Below are 2,332 nucleotides of genomic sequence, written 5' to 3'. Positions count from 1 at the left end.
TTGCACATTAACTTCTTTTCTTTTTAATGCAAGGCATGTTTTCATATAAACATCCAGATTACAGAAAGTCTTATCACCGCAAAAAACAAGTCTATACAGTCAGATCTATTTTATAAGATTGCGAAGCCAAACACTGAGACCAGGCTTGAAAACAGCATCTCTTATACAATCAAAATATTGTACATACAGAACACAGCTCAGGGCTTGTCAGACTCACCAGTGTAACACCCACTTCGTCAAACGTTCAGCATTTTAAGATTTTTCTAGCTACAAACGAGAAACAGAAATCCATCCATAAATGACAAGTGCTTCCATCCTACAGGCATCTCACCAAGGGGCAAAAATGCCAAAACGCGCTCTTTTGGAGAGTGATATGCGAGTGCAAGACCGCTCTTACTAAAATACATATAAATTACACTTTAAACTTTGGCCAAGATTTTCAACAATTAAACAGATTTCTGCAGAGATCTCCCCTCAGACAGAGTTAACTGCTCAGTAAGCACATGACTAGATGAACAGAACCTCACCACTGCATTGCCAAGTATCCCAAGACTGGAAACTTGCTAAAATCATTATTTTCTTCAGAGCCATTATAATTTAAAGACATAGCTACACTTTAAGAGTCAAATCCTCTCGAGATAAAAGGAATGAGAGATGCTTGCTTCAAGAGCAGGCCTCCATCACAGATGTTTCAACACACCACCTCAGATCAGCCAGCAGAGATACGTTAAAGCCACGGGTTCAGAAAGACAGAATGGTCTTATGAATGATTTCAATGCATTCTCTGATTTCGTCCTCCTTAATCACGAGCGGCGGCGCCAGCCGGATGATATCGCCATGCGTAGGTTTGGCAAGGAGTCCGTTATCCCGAAGCCGCAAGCACACCTTCCAAGCATCGTAGTCTGTATCGAAGGGAAAAAAGAAAAAGAAGACACTTGGAAAAAGCTACACAACTGCGGCATGTGGTGTGTGGGGCCAGATTTGACACCCGGCAGTGAAAAGCTGAAGCTCGTTGAAGGGGTCACTCCTGAGCATCTGAGCAGCTCCCCAGAACTTGCAAGAGTGCTGCAAAGCTGCAGTTTGTCTGAAGGGCCTCACAAGTTTGCCTCCAGCGCACCAAGTTCTGCTCCCTCACGGGTGAGTGCTTGTCTAGGTGCAGCAATAAATTCCAAACGTGCAAAGGGGAGGTAAGGGAACATCTGCATAGGACTTCAGACGAAGTTACATTTACACCTGGACTTCAGGACATCACGTGCGCGTCTTAGGAAATTACAAGACCACTCTGCAGTGCTTCACCTGGACTTCAGGACATCACGTGCGCGTCTCAGGAAATTACAAGACCGCTCTGCAGTGCTCTATCATTCAGGTGTATTCATGACAAGAATAATTGTCTGCTCCGGCTTCTAAGCCATTTTCCAATATAATTCAAAGTGTTAATCCCTAGAAACTTGTTCTCAGTCATTAGCTCTTTCCTTTCCTGCACCCTCCTGCACTTAGAATCATAGAATCATAGAACAATTCCGGTTGGAAAAGACCCTTGGGATCATCAAGTCAAACCTTTGACCCTACACTACGAGGTCACCCCTTGCTGTACTCCTCTAACTGCCCTGGAAACAACCAACCTCGGTCAGTCCTTCCACAACCTGACAGAAACTAGTGTCCCAGATGTGCCCCGTTTTCTTTCAATGAGGAGACAAAAGGGTACTTGGTGGGAGCTACATTCACCATCAGGCTTGAATATTATCAAATCACAGAAGTATTCAAACTATTAAAAAAAAACTTGTTCAGACTTAGTAAAAAAAGAGAAAAAAAAAGCAACTTATTTTTTAATAGCACAGTCATTTAAGTAAGCTTTCAGTCGGTAATACAGTACCACAGCTGAGATCTGAACCCAGACATGAAGCCTGTATAAGCCATCCCCCTACTCCATTAAGATACTTTCAGTTTAAGTTGAAGTACCTGCAGTTGATTGTACGTCCTTACCTTTGGTTTCACGAATTACAATTGCATTTAATAGTCCTTTTCCTCTCACGGAAGTTACAATATCAGACGGTGTTTTCATGAGCTCGTTTCTTAGTATGTTACCCATTATTTCTGCATTTTTAATCAAGTTTTCCTCTTCAATTACCTAAAGGGAAGTCAGATCTACAGTCAGCTGAAGGGCACTGTATTTGTTTTACGTACCGTGCCGAAACAGATGACTAACGACATTACAATTGCTGAGATACAAAAGCTATCGCATCCGAAGAGTCACTGCAACGGCTGCATATCCGAGCAGATTAGTATTAAGCCTTTACTTGCTCCTGTGTACAAGAAACAATAATCTCTTTGA

At 42.4% G+C, this 2,332-nt stretch overlaps 1 protein-coding gene across 1 annotated transcript; it reads right to left on the bottom strand.

The window, feature by feature from the left end:
- Positions 1 to 741: 741 nt before the first annotated feature.
- Positions 742 to 2,155, bottom strand: LOC104272524 (ornithine aminotransferase, mitochondrial-like; the record flags this gene model as incomplete). The annotated part of the gene is given in 2 exon segments (XM_009867541.1): positions 742 to 902; positions 1,984 to 2,155. Coding segments are annotated over 2 exon segments (333 nt in total), but the record flags the coding sequence as incomplete, so codon positions are not given.
- Between the last annotated feature and the right edge of the window lie 177 nt (positions 2,156 to 2,332).

Source organism: Apaloderma vittatum, unplaced genomic scaffold, assembly GCF_000703405.1.
Source record: "Apaloderma vittatum isolate BGI_N311 unplaced genomic scaffold, ASM70340v1 scaffold4634, whole genome shotgun sequence".
NCBI lineage: Eukaryota > Metazoa > Chordata > Aves > Trogoniformes > Trogonidae > Apaloderma > Apaloderma vittatum.
This window is presented reverse-complemented; position numbering and strand designations above follow the sequence as displayed.